Source organism: Melospiza melodia, chromosome 28 (genome assembly GCF_035770615.1).
Source record: "Melospiza melodia melodia isolate bMelMel2 chromosome 28, bMelMel2.pri, whole genome shotgun sequence".
Classification (NCBI taxonomy): domain Eukaryota; kingdom Metazoa; phylum Chordata; class Aves; order Passeriformes; family Passerellidae; genus Melospiza; species Melospiza melodia.
The window spans coordinates 3,302,170-3,325,135 of NC_086221.1; the positions used below are offsets into that span (position 1 = coordinate 3,302,170).

Sequence of the window (22,966 nt, forward strand, 5' to 3'; positions counted from 1 at the left end):
CCTGCCCCAGGGCAGTGTTATCTTTTTATACTTAAAATGATGTTTACAATATTTACAATCACTTCCCAATACCTATCACCTGTGTTAGAGAGTGAGCTTCTACCTTAAACCAATCTAAAAGTGCCACCATCACAGCAGAAGATGGAGGCCAAGAAGAAGAAGGAGAAAGGCTAGACATGCCCAGATCCCTCCATCTTGCCCCCTGAACCCCATTCTAAAAACCCAAAAAAATCTATTTTTCACCCCGTGATAAATTCACTATCATTCTACTTAAACATTTGTGGCTTGTAATTCTTCATATAAAGGTTGGTAATTGTTTTTTTCCAAGGGCTAAATCAAAGGCACAGGACACCCTCTGTGTCACCCCTTGACACAGGACACCTGTGCCACCCTGCACACAGGACATTCCCTGCACACAGGACATTCCCTGCACACAGGAGACCCTCTGTGCTGCAGGCAGGGCTGCTCAGCCCCTGTCCCTGCTCCCAGCTCCAGGCTGCAGCACTCCTGGGCTGGGGGATCCCATGTGGAGCAGCCTCAGCCCCATGGAGGGCTGGATTTGCTCCCACCCTGGCCAGGCTGTGTGGGCACTGACTGCCCTCAGCACAGCCCAGACCATCCTGGGCAGCCCATGGGCACCCTCAGCCCTCCTGAGCTGCCTTATTCTGGCTGCAGTTGCTGTTTGGAAAGGTTTCTGTGCCACCCCATCCTTGTGCCAGGCTCAGCCAAGTGTGCTGTGCCCTGTCCCTGCTCTCAGCCTGCACCAGTGCCCATCCAGTGACTCTGCTGCTCCTGGGGACGTGCCAGCACGCCAGGGGCTCTCAGGAGGATCAGTGGACACTCCCAACATGAAAAGCCTTGTGAAGCTCAGTGGATGCTCTCATGTGCACAGGATTTATGATGTTGCCTTGGGAGGAGCCCAGCTCACAGGGAGCCTGATGGCTTTGTGGCTTTTATGTAACCAGCAAGTCCTAAAGCACACTGGGGCTGCAGGATGAGGGCACAGGAGGGAAATGTTTGTTTCCACAGCCAGGATAAGTGGCATTGTGGCACTGGGCTGTTGGCTGCTCTGCAGCAGCAGCACCTGCCCTGTGTGTCTGTGCCACCACGGGAGGACACCCCAGGGGACACTGGATGTGTCACCAAGCCAGCTGCAAAGTCAAACCTGTCAGAACCCAGGAAATCCCTCTGGCTTCCCTGGAGGGCTCCAGCCCCTGCCCAGGGGGCTCAGAGACCTTGAAGTCCTGTGTGCAGGGTGACACAGAATTTGTCCTGTGTGCAAATTTTAGATTGGTTTAGAGTAGAAGCTCACTGTGTCCTGTGTGCAAGGGTGACACAGAATTTGTCCTGTGTGCAAATTTTAGATTGGTTTAGAGTAGAAGCTCACTGCGTCCCGTGTGCAAGGGTGACACAGAATTTGTCCTGTGTCCCTGTGGAGGGAGCAGGAGGAAACCTGATTTAGGAGAGGGAAAAGGATTCCCAGCTGCAGAAGAGCCTCATCCCAGGGCTGTGGTGGCTGATGCTGAGGTGCCCTGGGTGTCCCATCCTGGGGCAGATCCTTGTTCTGGGAGAAGGAGAAGCTCCTAGTGGGATCACAGGGGCCTTAGGAGGAGTGGCCAGCTCAGTCACCCACCTGGGGCTCTCTGCTGCTCATGCCAGGTGTTGGGAGCCCCTTATCAAACCTGTTATAGCTCCTCACCCCACCCCAAGGCAGGACATGGAATAATGGGCAGGATTTTGGGCCACACTGGAGCAGGGTGCACCACAACCCCACCCCGTTGTGTTGTGTCACCACCCTGCCTGAAGGGGAGCAGAAGGGCACACAGGGTCCCAATACAGTTTTTTCTACATGAGGAACATGCTTGTGAAACCATCTTCTTTTTTATTAACTCTTCCTTCAGTCCTGCACTTGCAGCTCAGTGAACTGAGTTGTTTCTTGTGATTTCAGCTGGTGCATGGCCAGCCCTGCTTGCAGAGCAGCCACGTCCCTGCATGGACAGCCCAGAGCAGCAGCACTGCTGAGGCTGAACCAGGGGGCTCTGCCCTGATCCTTGGGCAGGTTCACAATTCTGAGTCCTGGAAATGTGCCTGGCTGGGCTGGACGTTCCCTGCACAAGTGTTTCCTCAGGGGAAGGAGCAGATGAGAGTGAGCAGAAGCTGCTGAGCCATGGACTGCAGTATTGGAGTGCCAAGGGACACGGCAGTGACCCATGGCTGGGGACACAGCTGCTCTTTTGGGAACAGCTGCTGTGCTGGAGCCCCCAAAAGCCAAGCCCCCCTTACAAGCACACACTTTCCTAGGGCTCTTTATTGTTTGTACCTAAGAGCATTCCAGCTGAGACAAGGCAGTTCCCCCAGGGCTGTGCCCACAGCAGAGCCCAGGGGCACAGCAGCCCACGGTGCCCCACACTGGTGCTGGGCTCAGGGGCACCACAGAGCCCCACAGTGAGCACTGAGGGGGCACAGAGCCCTCCAGGCACCAGAAATCTCAGGGGAGCTCCAAAAGAGGAGAGGATCCTGCCCAGCCCCTCACTGTGTGTGCAGTGGGATATGGCAGGACACTGTCTGTGTGTCCCAGGACACTGTCCGTGTGTCCAGGAGTCACAGCTGGCACCACGCTGGGGACACTGCCCGGGCAGGGAGGGCACTGCTCCTCCTCTGTGCCAGGGGTGCCACGGTGCCCCCAGCTCTGTACAGGAGCAGGCAGAAGGTGCCAGAGGGGCCAGGGGGTGTCAGGGCTGGTTCTGAGCCAGGATGTCCTGGATGCAGCTGTGCAGGAAGATGTACTGGTCCTGCAAGAGAGAGAGGTCAGAGTCAGCTTTCTGACATTAACCTTGCAGTTTGCTTTAAAAAATTCTAATTAAGGAGCAGTGTGTGGTAGCAGAGCAGGATTTGCTCTCTCCAGCAGTCCATGGTGGTTCTGTGTCACCACAGCCACCCAAGCCTGTTACACCCTGCTTGCTTCCTCTTCCTCATGCCCTGTGGTGGGGCTGAGAGGAACATCCCATCCCAGCCAAGCTGCAGAGGAACAATTTCATTTGGCTTCTCCTCCAAGGGCCCCAGTGGCTTTTGGATGTGCTGTGGTGTTTGCATCTGAAACATGAGCAAAGAGCAACTCCAGGGATGTGCAGGGCATCATTGGGGTCTGGCAGTGACTGGGGCCAGGAGGGAAGATGTCGCAGACATTTCTCCACAGAAATCCTTTCTTTCGGATTTCTGTGTCTTCGGGAGGCCAGAGGCCTCCAAAGACAAGGTAAACAATTATTATCAGCTGCTGGGGAATGCAACAGGGACACCTTGATTGGCTCATTTCCTATGTTTATAATTAAGGGCCAATCACCAGTGCAAGCTAGGGGACTGAGTCCTTGAACACAACTTTGTTGTAGATTCTTTTCTATCTATTCTTAGCTAGCCTAGCTGCTCTGCAAACCTCTCTCTATATTCTATTAATATAGTAATAATGTATTATATATAATATCTTAATAAATCAGCCTTCTGATCAAGATACAAGGTTCACCGTCTCTCTATCACCAGCTGCGACCCACTCAGGCGCGGTAATAGGAAGAGCCCTGGAGCAGCATCTGCCCTGCTCTGCTGTCAGCTCCTAACTCTGTACACTGGGACTGCACCAAGGGAAAACGGGGAAGATCCCTGGACCAGGAGTTTCCCTTGGTGTGGGAGCTTGTGGAGTCAGGAGCTGACAGCAGAGCAGGGCAGATGCTCACAGAGGGACAGAAGGATCTGTGTGGGTTTAGCCCAGCTGCACTGTTTGTCCCTTTTTAGTATCACCAAACTGATCCATCAGGTCCAAATGTGAGCTCTGAGTCCCCGTGTTTGACATGAGGTTCTGCCCAAACACCAGGCTGCCCCACAATGACACCAGGCCACAAACCCAGGGCTGGGTAGGGAAGAAGTGAGGATGTAATGGGGTTGTGCTCAGGGCACAGAGCTGGAGGCAAGGGCAGGCAGCTCATGGTGTGGGCTGGCATCACGTGCCATGGCCAGGGGGATTAGGGCTGCAGAGGGGCCCCAGAGCATTCCCAGAGCTCATTCATGCTCTGGCTGAGCCACAAGGCACGAGGAGCCTCCTCCCTGTGCTGGGGCTCGGCCTCACCGAGGGTGAGCACACAATGGCTGAGGCTCAGGGTCACACAGGGAGTGCAGTGAGTCACAGATTGTGAAAGGGGCAGGGACAGCCCTGGGACAGCCCAGGCACACTCAGACACTGCCACATGCAAGAGCACATCCCCTGGGACATGCACCACGCTGCTGGGGCTGCTGGGGATTCATATCTGACAGTTATCCCTGAACATCCATCAAAGGTTCCTCTTCCCCCCAAAATCCAATGCCTCCAGCACGGCAGCGGCCAACAACCCCCAGACACCAAGGGGTGCTGGCAGGGCCCAGAGGGTGGAGGAGGCTGCAGGGCAGCCCTGCTGCTCCTCTGCTGCTCCCCTTCAGCAGGACAGCAGCGTTTGATGGGCCCTTGAAAGGCAAAGGTTACGCCCTGCTGTGCCTTGATGGGGAATTGTTGGGAAGGATGAAAGTTTGACAAGAAACTCTCACAGATATGTGTGCTTGGCTTAGCAGAAAGATTTTTAAATGTAGAGTTTGATGAAGGGATAGAGATGGAAGCAAGTTTTGATATGGAAGAAAAGAATTGCTGAGCCAGTCTTACTGGATAACCAAGAAGGCAAAGGGTGTGTTAGTTAGAAGGGGTTTTTATGGCTTAGAGCAAAGGATAAACCCACCCCAAACAAGAAGATGTTTTTACCAAGCAGAAAGATAGCACAGGCAAACAAGGCAGCAAATGTGGCAAGTAGAAAAAAGGTCTCAGAATTTTCCACTACAAGAAAACTGAAAAAAACCTTCTAGCTTAAACTGTAATGTACCAACTTTTAGTGATTGGAGAACAGTAACATGAATATGGTAATTACAGTAGTTATGATAGGCTAGAGATAAAAGTTAAGGTATAGATTGGTTCTGCTGTGTTAAGATGCTCAGCAAAGTATAGAATGCATTGTAACCTAAAGAAAAGTATATAATGGATTGTAACCTAAAGAAAAGTAAATAATGCATTGTAACCAAAAGAAAAGTAAATAATGCACTGTAACCAAAACCAAGGGGTCTCCAGGCCTGCCTGCAGCTGGAGCTGACAGCTGTAGGCACAGCTCTGTCACCCACAACCCTGCACTGCTGTAACCTCTTGGATGGAATAAACTGCATTTTGGAGAGCCCCTGGAGTCCCACATCCCTCATTTCAGCTCTTGCAGGGAATTGTGTCCCTGCAGGGCCGGACACTGTGGGAGCACAAAGCAGCTCTGAAGAGGGGCAGGGGATGCCTGGCCCTGCTCTGGCTCCCACCACGCACATGGTTCACATTAATTAAGAATGCAATTAGCTTCTTGAAGGAGGCTGTGCAGCTGGGAAGCCTTGGAGAGATCTTGCCCGGTTCTGCTGTGCCCTGTGGGGAGTGTTTCCAGGGCCATGCATCAGCTCACTCAGCAGCTGCTGCCACTGGAGCGTGTCCAGAGGCACTGGTGCCACCACAAGCAGCCACCAGGGCTGGGCTGGCATGGAATGGCTCAATCAGACAGTGCCACAGCCCACAGGGCCCCTGCAACTTGGCACTGTGTCCCACTGTCCCCCTGGCAGGCAGCCCCAGCCGTGACAGCAGGCTCTGGGGCTGGGGGGGGCAGCAGGGAAGGAGCTGGCCACGGGGACACCCAGCAGGGAAGGAGCTGCCCATGGGGACACCCAGCAGGGAAGGAGCTGGCCATGGGGACACCCAGCAGGGAAGGAGCTGGCCACAGGGACACCCAGCAGGGAAGGTTCTGCCCATGGGGACACCCAGCAGGGAAGGAGCTGCCCACGGGGACACCCAGCAGGGAAGGAGCTGCCTATGGGGACACCCAGCAGGGAAGGAGCTGCCCATGGGGACACCCAGCAGGGAAGGTTCTGGCCATGGTGACACCCAGCAGGGAAGGTTCTGGCCATGGTGACACCCAGCAGGGAAGGAGCTGGCCATGGGGACACCCAGACACCCAGCAGAGAAGGAGCTGCCCACGGGGACACCCAGCAGGGAAAGTGCTGCCATGGGGACACCCAGCAGGGAAGGTTCTGGCCATGGGGACACCCAGCAGGGAAAGTGCTGCCATGGGGACACCCAGCAGGGAAGGTTCTGGCCATGGGGACACCCAGCAGGGAAAGAGCTGGCCATGGGGACACCCAGCAGGGAAAGAGCTGGCCATGGGGACACCCAGACACCCAGCAGGGAAAGTGCTGCCATGGGGACACCCAGCAGGGAAGGTTCTGGCCATGGGGACACTCAGCAGGGAAGGTTCTGGCCACAGGGACACCCAGCAGGGAAAGTGCTGGCCACAGGGACACCCAGCAGGGAAGGAGCTGGCCACAGGGACACCCAGACACCCAGCAGGGAAAGTGCTGGCCACAGGGACACCCAGCAGGGAAGGTTCTGGCCACGGGGACACCCAGCAGGGAAGGAGCTGGCCACAGGGACACCCAGCAGGGAAGGAGCTGGCCACAGGGACACCCAGACACCCAGCAGGGAAAGTGCTGGCCACAGGGACACCCAGCAGGGAAGGTTCTGGCCATGGGAACACCCAGCAGGTTTGGGTCCCCAGGCTGACAGCCGTACCCAGGAGCCAGGGGGAGCAGGCAGGCTGTGTAGGGTGACACCAGTGCTCCACTCTCCCTCAAGTGCAATGGGAAGAGTGCTTTAATTACCGTGAGTTCACATGCAATTTAACTGGTCTCAAGTCAGAACCCAGGAGAGGGAAAACTCTGCCTGGGCAAAGTCAGTGCCCTCAGCCCTTGGTGGCTGGCAGAGCCTCAGGGTGGGGAAGGAGCAGAAGGAAATCCCTGCTGAGGCTGGACAGGGAGCACCCAGGATGCTGCCAGCCCCAGGAAGGGGAGCACAGGACTCTGCTGCACCTGCCCACCCTCCCCTGCCCTCCCCACCTACCAGAGTGGGGGTCAGGAGGCAGCAGCTCCTGGCCAGCTGGAGGCTCACACCATAGATGTCCACGGTTCTCTCAGCTTTCATCTGGTGCAACAGGCAGTCCAGGGAGATCAGGGTACCCATCTGGCTCATGTCACCACTGCAGGGGACAAGAAGGGTCAGTGGTGCCAGGCCAGGCTGAGCTGAGCCCCTCTAGGGAGGGCACAAGGGACTCTGAGCTGTCTCTGTGGGCATCAGGGCTGCTCCCAGCACTCTGCAGACACCCAGGGATGGCCTGGGCCCCTCAGCCTGGCAATGCCTGCTCCACCCATGCTCCCCAGCCCTGCCCTGTTTGCCCTGTGTTCTCCCAGCCCCTGGCAGGGCACTGTGACCTCCCAGGCCCAGAACTTCCACTGGCTCCCATGGACCCAGGGCATGGCCCATTTACAGCAGCCCTGGAGCTGCAGAGGAAAACTCCCCCCTTGTGCAGGATCCCTGCTGCAGCAGAGCCACAGCTGGCACTGCAGGACGGCTGAGCCCCCATGGCATGGGGCTGGGACACCACCCTGACACACAGCGGGCAGGGACTGCTCTGACTCTGGCAGTGTGATTTTTTTTTGTTTCTACTGTTGTATTTGTATTTTAATTTTCCTAATAAAGAACTGTTATTCCTGCTTCCATATCTTTGCTTGAGAGCGTTTTAATTTCCAAATTACAATAATTCAGAGGGAGAGGCTTTGCATTTTCCATTTCAGGGGAGGCTCCTGCCCTCCTTAGCAGACCCTGTGTTTCCACAGGGGGTCAGCTCCTATTCTGACTCTGGCAGTGGCTTTCCTTTTTGTACTATTGCATTTGTATTTTTAGTTTTCCTGATAAATAACTGTTATTCCTGCTCCCATATCTTTGCCTGAGAGCCCCTTAATTTCAAAATTATCATTTTTTGGAGGGAGGGGGTTTATATTTTCCATTTTCCATTTCAAGGGAGGCTCCTGCCCTCCTTAGCAGACCCCTGTGTGTTCAAGCCCAGCCAGATTCTGGCATGCCAAGCCCTGTGCTGGCCCTGGTGCAGGTGCAGCCCTGGTACCTGCAGTGCAGCAGGACAGGACCCCCTCTCCTGCGGGGGGGGCTGCCCCTCCTGACAGCCCCCAGCAGCTCCACCAGGCTCTGCACATCAGGCTGCTTCTTGCTGCTCCACAGCGTGTACAGGAACCTCTGCACCTGCCTCTCCTTGGCCTTCTTCTCCTGTGAGACACAAAGAGCTGATGTGGGTGTTGGGGAGGGATGGGGGAGTGTGGATGCAGAGGAGCCCCAGCTCTCCCATCCTTGGGCTCTCTGAGGCTCCCCTGAGCTTTCTGCCAGCTGCTGGAAAGGTGAACAGGCACCTCTGCTGGGGCACTGCCCCCCACCCACTCTGGCAACCTGCTCTCCTTCCCCACAGCACCCTGACCTGCTCCTGGAGAGGGAGCTGGGAACTCCAAAAGGCTCAGACAGACCTATCAGCCCCCAGGGCTTCTCCAATCTGTCACAGACATCTTTTATGAAAAATCCTTTCCTCAGGATTTTTCCTCCTGAGAAGCTGAAAGGCCTCAGGAACAAAATGTCAATAATGATTATCTGCTGCTGTGGAATGCAACAGGTGCATCTGTGATTGGTCTCATGTGGTTGTTTGTAATTAATGGCCAATCACAGTCAGCTGGCTCGGACAGAGAGCTGAGACAAAAACCTTTGTTATCATTCTTTTCTATTCTTAGCTTAGCTAGCCTTCTGATGAAACCTTTTCTTCTATTCTTTTAGTATAGTTTTAATGTAATATATATAATAAAATAATAAATCAAGCCTTCTGAAACGCAGAGTCAGATCTTCATCTCTTCCCTCATCCAAAAACCCCTGTGAACATGGTCACACCCATCTATCTCCTGTGTCCACTCAGTTCTGGATGCTGCAATCCAGACTCACTCCTGCACTGCTGGCACTGCTCTTGCAGCCTGGAGAAGCCCCACAGACCCTTCAGCCCCTACAGACCCATCCCCATCCCCAGCCAGGCTGTGGGAGCCAGCACAGCCCCATGGACACACACGTGTTTCAGTTTGAGCTGGGTGCATCTCCATCCTGAGACAAGCTTCTCTGTGTCACACTGGATGGTCAGGGTCCTTGTGCAGAGAGAGTCTCCTTCCAGGGGCCAGCACTCCTCACCTGGGACCTGTGTGCAACCAGAAATTTGGCTTTTTGTTGGTGGGCATTGTCTGTCACACCAGCCACCCTCTCTGGGGTCTGGTGCACTCCCAGCACCTCTCCATGTCAGTTCACCCCCCACTAAAACCTGAGGGAGTTCCAGCAACACCAGCAGGCTCAGCCAGCTCAGGTGGGAACCCAGAGCTGCCTGGCAGCTCAGCTCAGAGCTCTGAGCTGGAATCTGCCCAGCCAGAACAGAACCCATCTCCCATGACCAGCTGTGGGAGCACCTGGACACATGAAAAGTTCAGCTTTAGCTAAGCTGGGTCTGCACCAAGGACTCAGTGAAGAGCTGAGGGCTCTGCTAGTTCCAGCTCCCCTGAACAGATCCCCCCTCTGCCCTGGCACAGGTGGGCACAGTGCCTTACCTCCCCCTCCTCCTGCCCTGGCACAGGTGGGCACAGTGCCTTACCTCCCCCTTCTCCTGCCATGGCAGAAGTGTGAGCATGGTGTGAACATCCTGCTCCCACACCAGGGTCCAGAAGTCCTCCATGGTCAGCTTGTCAGGGCCATGGACAGCCAGGTAGTCCCTGCTGGAGCTGCAGCCCTGGGTGGGAATGGGAATGTCACTGTCCTGCTTTGCTGGCCCAGGTGGCTGCAGGAATGGTCAGGGAGAGCAGAGAGCTCAGCAGGTCAGGAGGCAAGGAGAGAAGGGAAAGCAGCAAGGGAGGCAGGAGAGGGCAGCCCAAAGTGGGCAGGGGAGGGAAGGGATATCTTCAGTCCCTGCAGTCCCCTCTTCTCCACACAGGACCACTGCTGGTGATATTTTTGCCTGACATCTGGGAGGAATGATGTATCTGACTCTATTGATATCAGAAGGCTAATTAATTACTTTATTATACTATATTATTCTATACTCTATTACACTATATTACATTACATCTAAACTGAATCTGCACAAGCACCCAACTCAACTCCACTGCCCAGAATCCCATGACTGTCTGACTGACAGCCTGCACACGTGCTTTGCCCTGAAAGGCCAAGGAAACAAAACACCATCACTGTGGGTGAACAACCTCCTGTTCCAGACTGCAAGGCAAGATGTGTTCTGTTACCATCTGTATGGCAGTTGACTTTTGTCAAGTGGGCAGTTTTCCTTATCTCTCTCTGAGTGATCACAATCACTCCTCCCTGGGAAGGGGACATCTGCAGATAACAGCTATTGAATGTCCCTGCATGGCTGATAAGAACTACAGCATCCCATTGGGAGATGGGAGCCCAGAGGGAGGAGCCAAGCATTCCTACCCGGATAGAATCTGGAGATTCTGGAACACCAGCACAGCTTCTCCACTGGATTGCCCAGAGGAACAGCAGCTGCCTCTTCTTCCACTGCATCTTCAGAGGCAGAGACTGCACCTTTCTCCAGGATCCCTGCTCCAGCAGAACCAGCCCTGACACTGCAGGAGGGCTGAGCCACAATTCCAACGGGACTGCTGCCAGCACCCTGACCCACAGGGTGTCAGGCTGTGTTCTGACTCTGGCAGTGTTGGTTTGGTTTATTTAATTGTTTATTTTATCCTTTTATTTTCTTCCCTAGTAAAGAGCTGTTGTTCCTGCTCCCATAATTTTTGTTTCCTGAGAGCCCTTTAATCTAAAATTTATAGCAATTTGGAAGGGGTGGGGTTCATTTTCTCCATTTCAGGGGAGGCTCCTGCCTTCCTCAGCAGACATCTGGCTTTCCAAACCAAGACACCTCCATATTGCATTCTGCTTTGGCACAACACAGGAGCAGCCAATGAGACAACAATTGTTTTGATCATCCCTTTCCCTGCTTCTCTCAGGTTCAGAGAATGTGAATCCCACAGACCACAGTGACAGGGAGCAGTGGAGCAGAGCAGGAGCACAGCCAGGATGGGGACAGGCACAGGGTGGGTGCTGCTGGTGGGGGTGAGGTTGGGAAGGATGAAAGTTTGACAAGAAAGTCTCACAGATATGTATGCCTAGCAGAAAGATTTTTAAATGTAGAATCTGATGAAGGAATAGAGATGGAAGCAAGTTTTGATATGGAAGAAAAGAATTGCTGAGCCAGTCTCACTGGATAACTAAGAAGGCAAAGGGTGTGTTAGTTAGAAGGGGTTTTTATGGCTTAGAGCAAAGGATAAACCCACCCCAAACAAGAAGATGTTTTTACCAAGCAGAAAGATAGCACAGGCAAACAAGGCAGCAAATGTGGCAAGTAGAAAAAAGGTCTCAGAATTTTCCACTGCAAGAAAACTGAAAAACAACTTCTAGCTTAAACTGTAATGTGCTAACTTTTAGTGATTGGAGAACAGTAACATGAATATGGTAATTATAGTAGTTATGATAGGCTATAGATAATAGTTAAGGTATAGATTGGTTCTACTGTGTTAAGATGCTCAGCAAAAAAAAGTATAGAATGGATTGTAACCAAAACCAAAGCGTCTCCAGGCCTGCCTGCAGCTGGAGCTGACAGCTGTAGGCACAGCTCTGTCACCCACAACCCTGCTGTAACCTCTTGGATGGAATAAACTGCATTTTGGAGAGCCCCTGGAGTCCCACATCCCTCATTCAGGCCCTTACAGGGTGGGACTCACCGGGACACGCCAGACCTGCAGCAGTCCTGAGAGAGGGCCCTGCTCCAGCAGGGAGAACTTCACCCTGGAGCGATCATCTGCAAAGAGAGCAGCAGCAGCTGGAGGGATCCCAGGCACTCCTGAGCTCAGACAGGTTTTGCAGACTGACTGCCACACAAACCCAATCCTTCCTTCACCATTTCTGGCCAAAGGCTCTCCCATCTGCAGTGCTCATCTCATCTCCAGCCTGCTGGCTCCCACAGGCCAGGTCTCCATCCCTGCTCCTGCAGTGCAGCTCACTCAGTGCCTGAGCCAGAGAGATCTGCCTCTCTCCAAGGATGCCTGTGAGCACTCTGGGCCTCCTTCAGTGTTTGACATCTCCATGGAAATTCACTAATCCTTCTGCTGACTTGGATTACCCTCCCAAACCACTCCCTTGTCTCTTGTCCCTCCATGGCACACCTCTGAGCAGACTCCATGAACTCCCTGTGCCTTCCCACAAGTTGCTGAAAACAGCAATCAGATTTCCCCTTTTCCTTCTCCAGGTTTTTCCTTCTCTCCCCTTTCCTATCCCAGTCCCAAGCACCACATGCTCCATCCCAAACACCTTGGTAACCCTCTCGGGGGGTCACCAAAGCCTCAAAATACTTTCTTATGCTCTGGACTTCTGGCTCTGGTCCAGGATGGCTCCATACAGGAGGAAAAGGAGCAGGAGGGAAGAGGATGCAAGGTGTCCCAGAACTCACAGGGCAGGATGCTGGAGGAGGGCCGTGCCTGCTGGCTGCCTGAAGATGGAGATGCAGAGCTGGCTTCTTCCTTGACAACCTCCAGGAGAGCCTGCCAGGGTGAGAGAGAGGAGGAGGCAGTGAGGGAAGGGGCAGGACAGGAGGAACTGAGGACACCTGGACTGGGCACAGGGGTCATGGCAGCACAGGTCATGAGGAGAAGAGCCACGAGAGCAGCTCTGCGGGGCGGCCAGGGCAGTGCCAGGCTGCCAGGAGGGGGATGCTGCTGTCCAGGCAGGACCTGGGAGGGAGGGAGGGGGTGGACAGACCCTGAGCAGTGCAGAATGCAGGAGGGAGCTGCAATGCCATGGAGGGGGGACACTGCCAGGACACCCAGGAACCCAGGGCATGGGACCCACTCAGGAGGCACTTCCAGGGTGTTCCCCAGCCCCAGCAGGTTCAGTCACTCCCCCCAGGTCCCCTCAGCACACACAGCCATGGCAGCACCCCCTGCACTTCAGGACAGCTCTCACCTCATACTCCCTCAGGAAGCCCAGGTGGGACTTGGCTGCCTTCTGGGCACAGTGCTGGGCAAAGCTCTTCAGAGGGATGGGGCAGGACCTGGGGAGAGAGCCAGGGCACAAGGCTGAGCTCACTGAGCAGCAGCCAGGCTGTGCCTGCAGCAGTGCAGGGCTGTGAGCAGACCCTCACTCCCCAAATGCCAGGGGTGTCCCAGGCTGCCAGCCCAGCCTGTGACAACCTGCTGTCCCCTAGACAGGGGTGACATAGCCCAGGGCCTGTGACAACCTGCTGTCCCCTAGACAGGGCAGACACAGCTCAGGGCCTGTGACAACCTGCTGTCCCCTAGACAGGGGTGACACAGCTCAGGGCCTGTGACAACCTGCTGTCCCCTAGACAGGGGTGACACAGCTCAGGGCCTGTGACAACCTGCTGTCCCCTAGACAGGGGTGACACAGCCCAGCCTGTGACAACCTGCTGTCCCCTAGACAGGGGTGACACAGCTCAGGGCCTGTGACAACCTGCTGTCCCCTAGACAGGGGTGACACAGCCCAGCCTGTGACAACCTGCTGTCCCCTAGACAGGGGTGACACAGCCCAGCCTGTGACAACCTGCTGTCCCCTAGACAGGGGTGACACAGCTCAGGGCTCATTCCCAAGAGGCAGCAAGGACAAGGACACCCTGTTCTGTATGAGGGAGGAGACAATCTGACCACAAATCCAGGTGTATGATCTCCAGATGTAGCCCCAAGACAATGAGATAGGTGGTCAAAGCCATGCCCAGCTGGACCCTGCCCCATCCTCCTGGCCTCCATTAGGAGCATGTCCCAAGGTCACCCAGCTGCCATGAGCCTCTCCAGTTTTACAGATCTCCAGGGTATGTTTGTGGGCTGGGAAGCCAGAGGCTGAGGGAAATGCCTTCCCCAGGACAGTTCTGCACATCTCTGGTGTTGGGTGCCCAGGAGAGACTGCACTTTGTTCTGTGCTGCAGAACCACCACCCCCAGCAGCAGCTGGGATGGATGCTGGGCTTCCTGTCCTTCTGTCCTGCAGCTGGGAGGGGCTGTCAGCAGCGTGGGCAGAGGGGCAAAGCACAGCCAGGCCTCACCTCTGTGTCCCTGATAAATCCAGGAGAGGCTCCTCCAAGATCTTGTCCAGAATGCAGCTGTGCAGGAAGATGTACTGGGACTGGAAGGCAAAGGCAGACAGAACACAGAGCATGACACTGCAGGGACAGCAGCAGAGGGGGCTCTGGTCCCTCTCCTGAGGGCAGTGCTGACACCCTGTCCCAGCCCCAGGACACAGCCTGGGGAGCACCACAGACCAACAGCATGGTGTGAGTTAAGAGCTGCCTGCAAAGGGCCTGACCCTGCTCCTCAGTGTTCCAGGCTGTTTCTGAGCCTCTTGGGAGGTCTCTGAGACTCTGGATGTGTTGTGGGTCTAGCAGGGCATGAAGCAGCTGGAGACCCCCCCAGCAATTTCCACTCCAGCTGAGCAGCTGCTCTCAGCAGCAGGATGGCAGTGACAGCTGAGGAGCAGCCTGGGGGTGCTGGGGCTGCCTGCCCAGCTCATCCAGAACTGCAATGGGATGGAGTGAGGGGCCAGGGGAGAGAGGGGGCAGAGATCTCACCAGGGTCTGAATCATCAGGTACCGGTTCATCCTCAGGGAGTACACCACACCAAAGATGTCCACCACCTTCTCCTGCCTCATCTGCTGCAGCAGCCGGTCCAGGGCAATGAAGGTGCCCGTGCGGCCCACGCCTGCACTGAGGACAGGGACACAAAGGGTTAAACAGGCCTGACACACAGCCCTGGCTCCCTCCTGCTGCTGGACACGCTCCCAAAGTGCTCCCTGGGCACCCAGGCAGGGCATGGGGCTGAGGAGCACCCAGGCTGCCCTGGGCTGGTGCTACCACCTCCCCCTGCCCTCTGGGGTTTCTGTGGCTGAGATGACCCCCCAGGTATCAGAAAGTCTTTTTTTCCCAGCCCTGTGACCAAAAAAGTCAAGATTTTTTGGTTCTGCTTTTCAAGGTTAATTTTTCCTTATCTATTCCATTCTTTCTCTGACCTGCTCAGATCTGTCCCGCTGGTTAAGTTGTGGCACAGTCCCTGCCCTTGAGGTGGTGTTAACTTTTTATACTACAAACTACATGTACTTTATTTACAATAATTTTCCAATACCTATCACCTACATTAGACAGTCTGTCTCTACTCTAAACCAATCCAAAAGTGTCACCAGCAGAAGATGGGGAGGAAGAAGAAGGAAGAAGGAAGAAGGAAGAAGGAAGAAGAAAGAAGAAAGAAGAAAGAAGAAAGAAGAAAGAAGAAAGAAGAAAGAAGAAAGAAGAAAGAAGAAAGAAGAAAGAAGAAAGAAGAAAGAAGAAAGAAGAACAAGAAGACGAAGACAACGAAGACGAAGAAGACGAAGAAGAAGACGAAGACAAAGAAGAAAAAGGAGACAAAGAAGGAGACAAAGAAACCCCAGAATTCTACTTCTTCACCCTGTGACAAATTCACTATCATTCTACTCAAACTCTTGTGGCTTGTAACTCCTCACACAAAGTTGGTAATTGTTTCCATGGGTTAAAATCGAAGGCACAGGTGTCTTTGACTCTGTGCCAAGGTCTCTGAGCCCCTTGCCAGGGTCTCGAGCCATCCAGGGCAGCCAGAGGAATGTCCTGGGTTCTGACACTGCCCCACACCCTGGGTGTGTAGGTCTGCACTCCTCAACCCTGAGCAGGAGACTCCAGAGAGCAGCTGTGTCTCTCCTCACTCACAGTTTGTGCATCCTTCATCCCCCTGCCCTCTCCCACCATCCCCCCAATCCCATGGAGCAGAGCCTCACCTGCAGTGCACCAGGGTGGGCCCTGCATCCTTGGTGCTCTGGATGTGCTCCTGGACCAGCTCCCTGAAGGCCATGATGGACGTGGTGGACTCGGGGATGCCGTGGTCGGGCCATGCTGTGTAGTGCAGGTGGGACACGAAGCGCTCTGCCCCCAGAGCCTCCTGCAGGGAATGCTGGTGGGTGTGCAGCCCCAGGGCAGCCTCACAGCCCTGACAGCACCTGGGCACCTGGGGACACCTGGCTCAGCTGCAGGAACAGCCAGCATCAGGTCTGCACTGCCTGCTGGATCCAGGGTTTTATCAGAAACTTTGCACAACTCCAATGTTTTCCAAACTCTGTTCCAGGGAAACATCTCTGATGTTGAATCACTGCCTTACCTCATGGAGTGTCAAAGCAGCAGGAGGTCAGGTTCTGAACTTGGGTTAAAGAACCCTTTTGGTAAGAACATGGGAGATTCACCTCTAAATGGGAATTACACTTGGTATTTGAGAAAGATTTTCTATCTTAGAAAAACACATCACTGAGAACTTAGAAAAACACATCACTGAGTTCTGTCAGCTATAAATCAATTCTGTAGAACATGTTTACATGTATAGCTGCATTTTTCTGGCATTGCTTCCCAAACCTTTCCTAACTACCTCAAGTAATAGCAATCCCATAATATTCCTAACTCATCTGATTAAATATTAAGTATTCTTACCTTCAGGAAGCCTTTCTAATGCCCAATCTAAACCTTCCTTTGTGTAATTTAAGCCCACACTTCCCAACCTACTCACTGCAGCCATGGAGGAGAAGAACATGTCAATGCTGTTACATCCAATTACATGTCAGAATCTGTTTCTTTAAGCAGAAATGCAGTTTTGTGTTTGCAAGATTGAAAGATCAAATGAAACATCTGTTCCATTCTGCTTCTCCATGCTCCCCGCAGCCCCTGCAGCAGGGAATTGTTGGTAATTGTTTCTCCCACTTTCAGGCCTTCTCATAGCATTTAACTGAATATTTTGAAGTGGAATCAATATTTTCTTTTTCCACTCTCCTAAGCACTCTGTTGCTGTGGTAGACTACTGCAGGCTAGCTACTAGAGCTTTTCATTTTCACCATATCTGTTTGACATCCTCAGGCCCTAGGTCACTCCTTTCTGTATTAATCACTAGGAGGTGCCAAAATATTGGCAAGAAAAGTAATTTTTTCAGGCCAAGACAGAATGAATCACCTCCATTTCTGTGTCTTGCAACCAGGAGGGAGGGAGGGAGGGACCACATCTGCCTTTGGGAACATGGCCTGGAAAGCACAGGGAACATGGCCTGGAAAGCACAGGGAACATGGCCTGGAAACCACCACAGGGAACATGGCCTGGAAAGCACAGGGAATATGGCCTGGAAAGCACAGGGAACATGGCCTGGAAAGCACAGGGAACATGTCCTGGAAAGCACAGGGAACATGGCCTGGAAACCAAAGAGAACATGGCCTGGAAAGCACAGGGAACATGTCCTGGAAAGCACAGGGAACATGGCCTGGAAAGCACAGGGAACATGGCCTGGAAAGCACAGAGAACATGTCCTGGAAACCACCACAGGGAACATGGCCTGGAAAGCACAGGGAATATGGCCTGGAAAGCACAGGGAACATGTCCTGGAAAGCACAGGGAATATGGCCTGGAAAGCACAGGGAACATGTCCTGGAAAGCACAGGGAACATGTCCTGGAAACCACCACAGGGAACATGGCCTGGAAACCACAGAGAACATGGCCTGGAAAGCACAGGGAATCACAGGGAATATGGCCTGGAAACCACCACAGGGAACATGGCCTGGAAAGCACAGGGAACATGGCCTGGAAAGCACAGGGAACATGTCCTGGAAACCACAGGGAACATGGCCTGGGAAGCACAGGGAATATGGCCTGGAAACCACCACAGGCTGTCCTGGGGCAGGGACATGGAAATGAGAGAGCAAGGGTGGAGAGCAGCACGACATGTGCAGGACACCCTCCCATCACCCTCAGTGCTCCTCAGGGCTCGGGTCTTCTCTGGGCCCCAGAAATGGCAGGGAAAGGGGAGGAGGAATGCCAGTGCCCACCCCAACCCCCTGCCCAGAGCCCCTGGAGTCTGCACTCACGTGCCACAGCTTGAACTCCCGCACTGTCCACTCCTCAGAGCTGCTCTGCATCAGCAGGTGCACCCTCACCTGCCCATAGGACACTGGGGCAGACTCTGACGGCCAGTAATGGTCACACAGCACCTGGAGCAGGACAGGGCACAGTGAGGGAGCAGATCTGGCTCCAGGGAGCATCTGCAGCAGCTGTAGGGGAGCCAGGACAGGTCTTGGGGAGCAGGCAGGGGTGTTTCCCCTTCCCATTGGGAGCTTTGCACAGCTCTGCCTCACAGCCCCTTCATTTGGATCTCAGCCTCCTCCAGGAAAAAGGACCTGTGTGGGTCTCATCCACTCCATGTGAGGTGGCTCACCCAGAGGACATGGCAATTTTAGATTCTGCAGAAATATCTGAGGGTGATGGGCATGGTCCTAGCTGGGCTCCCACCCCAAGCTGCACAGATCAGCCTCTCTTCCCCTAAAGCTGTGTGGGCTGTGCCCATCCTGGAGCCATATCAGAGCAGGGTTTGTGGAGGGCACAGCCCCAGCCCTGGGCTCAGCTCCCACCACCAGGGCAGGGCTGGGGCTGGCAGGGACCTACCCTCCCATTCTCCATGCACACGGTCAGCATGATGATGTTGCAGACATTCTGCTCCCACACCAGCCTCCAGAAATCCTCTATGGTTTTCTTCAGGGGCCCCTGGGTGGCAATGAACTCTTGCTGGGATGTGTAGCCCTGAGCAAGAGGCAGACAAGAGCAAGGTGAGTTAGCAGGTTGCCAAGGCAGGTGGGTCCTGCACTGGCACCAGTCAGTGCCTGGTCTGCTGCTGTGGCAGGAGGAGAAATTCCTGCTGCCCTCAGCCCATGTGGGCACAGTTCCCAGGCAGCTGATCTCAGCTGATTTCACAGGAAGCATGAGCTGCCCAGCCACACTTTCTACATATTTGGAATAAAGTGACCCACAGCATTTCCCTCCAAGCAGTTCCTCATTCAGCCTAACCAGAGAAAGAGAGATCTGTGTTGTCCCTGTGCTTCCCCTTCCCTGCTGAGGGCAGGGTGAGCATGCAAGGTCTCAGGGTGTCTTTGCCCTTGGACACACCATGCCCCAGATGCACACAATGCCCCTGCATGCAGCGTGCCCTGCCTGTTACCTGGGAACACCTCACACAGGGGGCAGGAAGGCACAGCTCCAGGCTTGTTCAATTGCAGCTGCACAGACCAGAGGGGAAAAGAGCAGGCAGAGAGACAGGGCAGTAAGCTGGGAGGTGATGGAAGAGGATAGGTGAGAAGAAAGCAGAGAGACTTCCCACACTCACAGCATTTGCCATCTCATAGGCTCCATCAGTGTAACCACCCCTCTCCAACTTCCCCCAGCTCCTGCTGGCCTGTGCCAGCTGTGCCCAGCTGTTCACCAGCACATCTCATGCCCACCAGCCCTCACAGAACACAGAAACCCAGGCAGAGTTTCTGTGATGGAGCCCTTGGCCACAACTCAGTGGGGAAGGCAAGTGGGCACTCACTGGCATGAAGTTGGCATTGATGTAATCTGAGTGTGGATCCTGCCCCAGCTGGCTCAGCTTGACCCGAGAGTGATCATCTGAAAGAGACCCCACACAGGTGAGCCCCAAAGAGCCCCTCACCAGGAAATGGGGCTGGGTGAGCCCCAAGGAGCCTTCCCCAGGACATGGGCCTGGGTGAGCCCCTAGGGACCCTCACCAGGACATGGGACTGGGTGAGTCCCAGGAGCCTTCTCCAGGGTGAATGGTGGGACTGGGTGAGCTCAAGGACCCCTCCCCAGGACATGGGACTGGGTGAGGCAGTGGGAGAAGCCTCAGCAGCTCCTGCAGGGAGGCTCTGTACTGTGCCAGGCACCTTCTCCCCACAGAGATGGGCACCGGATGCCAGCTGGGCTAGCAGGGCACTGGCAAACAGAGCTGGGGTCATGAGGGCTGCCAGTGAAGCTCATGGACCCCCTCTGGTCTCCTGGTGGGACCATCCTGGGCTGGGCAGGATGGTGGCTCAGCCCTGCCTCAACCTTTAAGCCTTGAGTCTCCAGCAGGAAAATGGAAACTGAGCCCATTCCAAGAGTCCTGCTCCCAGGAAAGGAGGCAGGCACTGGCCCTGGCAGGGATGCAAGGTGAGCCTGCCCTGTGAGCTTCCCCCTGGAGGCTGGGGGAGAAGGATTCAGCACTTACAGGGTAACACATGGGGGTATCTGTTCTTGGAGACATTTTCTGGCAGCTCAGCCTCCACCTTGGACTGTTCCTTCCCAACTTCTTTCAGCTCCTGTAGGACAGGGGGAAAGAGAAGCACAAATATTCCTCTGGAGAGCTGCTGGTCAGCTCAGCTCCCTGCTCATGGCCTGTCTGGAGGGTGAAGAGGATTCTCCTCCCACAGAGAGCTGCTCCTCTCCTCCCTCACATGGCCTGGGCACTCTGAGCCATGGTGGCTTTTCCCACTGCCTTTTCCAACAGCACTGTTCATATTTAAAAGAAAAGCCCAAGAACAAATTCTGGGGGAAAAAGCCTTGGAAATCTACCACAAAGCTCAGAGGATTTTCTGCTGAGCAAACTGAAATATCTTGTGCTGCATCTTCTTCTGCCCGTCCTCACTCAAGAAGCCAGGAAAGGGTGATCTGAGGAGGGTTTGAAATTGCTGATGGAAATTTGAAGGTGCTGCAGCAGAACAGTGCAGAGGCTGCAGGTGTTGGCAGTGGGAGCCAGGGAAGGCAGCCTGAGGTGAAGCTCACAGACTGACCCTGGGTCTGAGAGTGCTCCTGGACCTCCCCTCTGGCTGCAGGCTCCTTCCTACCACTGTCAGCGTGGTTCTCATCACCTCCCCTCTCCCCTTCACCTCCAGTCAGGCCTGGGGCTCTCTGCTCTGTGCTAGTTCACCTCACACCTCATGTGCTTTGACCAGAATTTGAACAAACCAGGTTTTGAGCAAAGGAACTGCTTGACACTTGGTCCATCCAATCTTTGGCCTCCAAGGCTGCTCCTCAGGCTGGCTGGATTGTCAGAGATGGGTGACCAGCCCTGGAGAGGAGCACTCCATGTTGGACACCCAACAGGATGAGCCACCAAGTGCAGAAACCAAATGTCATCTCTAGGAGGTGTCACTGTGATATTTTCTGAAAAATTCCTTTGCCAGGATTTCTTCTCTTGGGAAGCTGGGAAGCTTCAGCTTCTCCATGTTTTGCTCCTCTGGAATGTCATCTGGAGAACTGTCTACCCAGCATGTGAATTGTTTGTAATTAATGGCCAATCACAGTCCAGCTGTGTCGGACTCTGAGTCTGTCACGAGATTTTATTATTCATTCTTTGTGAGCCTGCTGATGTCTCCTTTCTCTTTCTTTGGTATAGTTGTAGTATATTGTAGGAGTGATGGGGTAGAACAGTGGGACAGATGGAGATGAGAGATCTCTGCAGCCAGGGCTGGGAACTTGTGGGTTATTGCAAAGGGCCTGGGTGCAGGGCCCTGCTGGGAGCTGCCAGCCACAGCTGGAGCAGGACTGAGAGAAGTAAAGAGGGAGGTAAAGAGAGAGAAGGCAAAAGCGTGGTAAAGAGGATGAAAAAGTAAAAGAGAGGATAAGAGAGTAAGAGAGTGAGGTTCCCGTTACAATACCAGAAATCTTCTGTGTTGAATATTCTAATTCTCACTAACCAATCTAGTACAAGATACAAATCCTACAGCATTTACACACAGCCTATAAGAATCATTACATTACCACACTGTGTTACATTTTAAACCCTAAAAACTCCTCTTTGGGCCCCTTCTGCCAAGCTGTAGGGTCTGCTCTGACCCTTGGGCCTGTCTGCAAGCAGAGGGTGTTGTTCCATCAAAAGGGGATCACCTTCAGCTGGCCACACCATTGTTTTCCAGTTGTTCAGTAACTGAGGGATCTCAAAGCTTGCTTTCATTTCAATCTCACAGTTTCCATATTCTCAAAATCTTTTGCCAGACAATCATATTTATAAGGCTTTCCTCTTTCATCTTCCCCAACAGTATATCAATATAATATAATATAATATAATATAATATAATATAATATAATATAATATAATATAATATAATATAATATAATATAATATAATATAATATAATATATCAGCCTTCTGAGAACTTTGGAGTCAGATTCTCACCTCTCACCTCATCCTGGGGACTTGTGGTGGTGTTCACAGGGGTCCCAGGACAAGGGAAGAGATGAGAATGTTGACTCCATGTTTCAGAAGGCTGATATATTATATTGTATTGTATTATATTATATTATGATGATATATTAAAACTATACTGAAAGAATAGAAGAAAGGATTTCATCAGAAGGCTTGCAAGGAATAGAATAGAATGATAACAAAAGCTCGTGACTCTAAGAGAGAGTCTGAGCCAGCTTACTGTGATTGGCCATTAATTAGAAACAATCAACATGGACTAATCAAAGATACACATGTTGCATTCCACAGCAGCAGATAATAATTGTAATTATTATAAGCTGAGGTTTCTCAGCTTCTCAGGAGAAAAATCTTGGCAAAGGGATTCTTCAGAAAATATCATGGCGACAGGGACCTACAAACACCAGCACAAGGAGGGTCTCATCTCACCTCAAACTCCTGGAAAAAAGCATGGTTAGCATTTGCTGTCTTCATCTCATAGTACTGCTTGAAGTTCTGCAGGGGCACTGGCCGGTGGACGTTCCTGCAGGAAATGAAATCCAGAGGAAAACTTGCCTTAGTTACTGGGAGGCCTGGGCAGCCTCAGGGGCCACTGGGACAGCCCTGCTGGGACACAGGAGGCACACAGGGAGGGTTCACAGCCACCTCACTGCCCAGGGAAATGTCCAACAGTTTAAATACTGGAGGGATTTCAAGGTGATGAGAATATTCTCCTGCTGCAGGAACTCATACGGGAGGTGTGGACAATGCACTGACTTGGAGTGGAGCTGGGCAGTAAATACTGACCTTGGGAAAGGCTGATTTGTAACATAACTGAGGGGAGGAGACAGCTGGACTTTTCCTGAGTCAAAGATTGAAAAAGGAAGTAGGTAAAGGCCAGTGGGAGCTGCAGTG

At 53.5% G+C, this 22,966-nt stretch overlaps 1 protein-coding gene across 1 annotated transcript in view; it reads right to left on the reverse strand.

Moving 5' to 3' along the window:
- Positions 1-2,290: 2,290 nt before the first annotated feature.
- LOC134430222 (receptor-type tyrosine-protein phosphatase V-like) overlaps positions 2,291-22,966 on the reverse strand; it is a 54,860-nt gene continuing 34,184 nt past the window's right edge. The window contains exons 24-39 of the mRNA XM_063177793.1: positions 22,502-22,595; positions 20,099-20,189; positions 19,424-19,500; positions 18,505-18,639; positions 17,931-18,053; positions 15,815-15,975; positions 14,600-14,735; positions 14,078-14,157; positions 12,986-13,073; positions 12,474-12,564; positions 11,749-11,825; positions 9,606-9,740; positions 9,039-9,161; positions 8,046-8,203; positions 6,986-7,121; positions 2,291-2,792 (exon numbers count right to left, since the gene is read on the reverse strand). Coding sequence (XP_063033863.1) covers positions 2,733-2,792; positions 6,986-7,121; positions 8,046-8,203; positions 9,039-9,161; positions 9,606-9,740; positions 11,749-11,825; positions 12,474-12,564; positions 12,986-13,073; positions 14,078-14,157; positions 14,600-14,735; positions 15,815-15,975; positions 17,931-18,053; positions 18,505-18,639; positions 19,424-19,500; positions 20,099-20,189; positions 22,502-22,595 — 1,765 coding nt within the window. The 3' untranslated portion in view covers positions 2,291-2,732. The remainder of the gene's footprint in view (positions 2,793-6,985; positions 7,122-8,045; positions 8,204-9,038; positions 9,162-9,605; positions 9,741-11,748; positions 11,826-12,473; positions 12,565-12,985; positions 13,074-14,077; positions 14,158-14,599; positions 14,736-15,814; positions 15,976-17,930; positions 18,054-18,504; positions 18,640-19,423; positions 19,501-20,098; positions 20,190-22,501; positions 22,596-22,966) is intronic.